Genomic DNA, 1,085 nt, shown 5'->3' with positions numbered 1-1,085 from the left:
TTAGTCATCGTTTTTGAATTTTCCATTTACATATGGAACATAATCCAGGAACAGCCTCCAGTCTGTGGCCCAAATCAATCCAACACCTCCTACTGTACCCCATGTAAAGAGAGTGGGGACCCTAAGAAAAAATAAAATATAGACATGAATCACATTATATAACATTTCAAATAAAACAGATCACACACCCTTTGATAAGCCATAAAGCTGTTTCAGTTACTAAAACACTCCGCTGAATAAAGAACTTCATACAATTAGAAGGCAAGAATTCCTAATGTCACCTTTCACACCGTACGTAGGGCAACAGGCGCTCATTTTAACACTTCTCACCAATTTTTAGCCAGCTGCTGGTAGCGAGGTCCGAGCACTCGGGCGATCATGGCTGCCCCTCTTCAAAGTGACCTAGTGCTACAACAGCAACACCTTCGTTTAATCACAGCCTGAGCCTGCGTCTGCACGAAAGATGGCACCCTGGGGCCTTTCGCTAAGGCTGACTCTCGCATGCCTGCTTGCTCAGAAATATACATTCTTTTAGTTTTTACTCGTGAGCCGCTTTAGTTTTTGTTTTTTGAGATGTAGTGGTATATTTTTCTTTTTCTGTGTTGTTTTTTTATTTTACGTAGTGCTTAAAGTTCCAGCTTCTGCCGCTCAGGCAGTGCTAAGGCAGCCCTGCCAAGAGGAGGTGGGATTTTCAGACGACGGTTGGCTAGGAAATTTTTAACCCCTTCAAGCCCAGCAATATTTTGTGTCCTCGTGCACAACCTTTCTGCTGAAGGAGAACTATGATCAATTTTCTAGTGGGCACATCTTCTGAAATATTACTACAGTGTTTACCTCAGTCGCTTTTGTTTTTAAATTAATTAAAGTTCTTCAATTTTAAATGCTTGCCTTTACTCAATTAAATACAAACATATGCAAAAATAAACCACTAGAATGAGCTCATTATTTAACTAAAGGTGCCCATACACCTTACAATTTATCTGCAGATTTTCTGTGGTCAAATGGAAAAGGTGCAACAGATTCCTCCATCTACACTTAACTGTGTGGATGGAGTAATCTCCACCTGGGCCAATCTGTTGCACTTT

General features: G+C 40.7%; 1 protein-coding gene across 1 annotated transcript; it reads right to left on the bottom strand.

Annotated features, from left to right (window-relative positions):
- Positions 1 to 463, bottom strand: LOC108792859 (cytochrome b-c1 complex subunit 10). Its single transcript, XM_018563734.1, has 2 exons — positions 331 to 463; positions 1 to 121 (listed from the first exon to the last, which is right to left on the bottom strand). The coding sequence occupies exons 1-2, from the start codon at positions 378 to 380 to the stop codon at positions 1 to 3; spliced, it is 171 nt and encodes a 56-aa protein (XP_018419236.1). The 5' UTR covers positions 381 to 463.
- Positions 464 to 1,085: the final 622 nt, after the last annotated feature.

This window comes from Nanorana parkeri, unplaced genomic scaffold (genome assembly GCF_000935625.1).
Source record: "Nanorana parkeri isolate BGI_ZX_2015 unplaced genomic scaffold, ASM93562v1 scaffold690, whole genome shotgun sequence".
Classification (NCBI taxonomy): domain Eukaryota; kingdom Metazoa; phylum Chordata; class Amphibia; order Anura; family Dicroglossidae; genus Nanorana; species Nanorana parkeri.
This window is presented reverse-complemented; position numbering and strand designations above follow the sequence as displayed.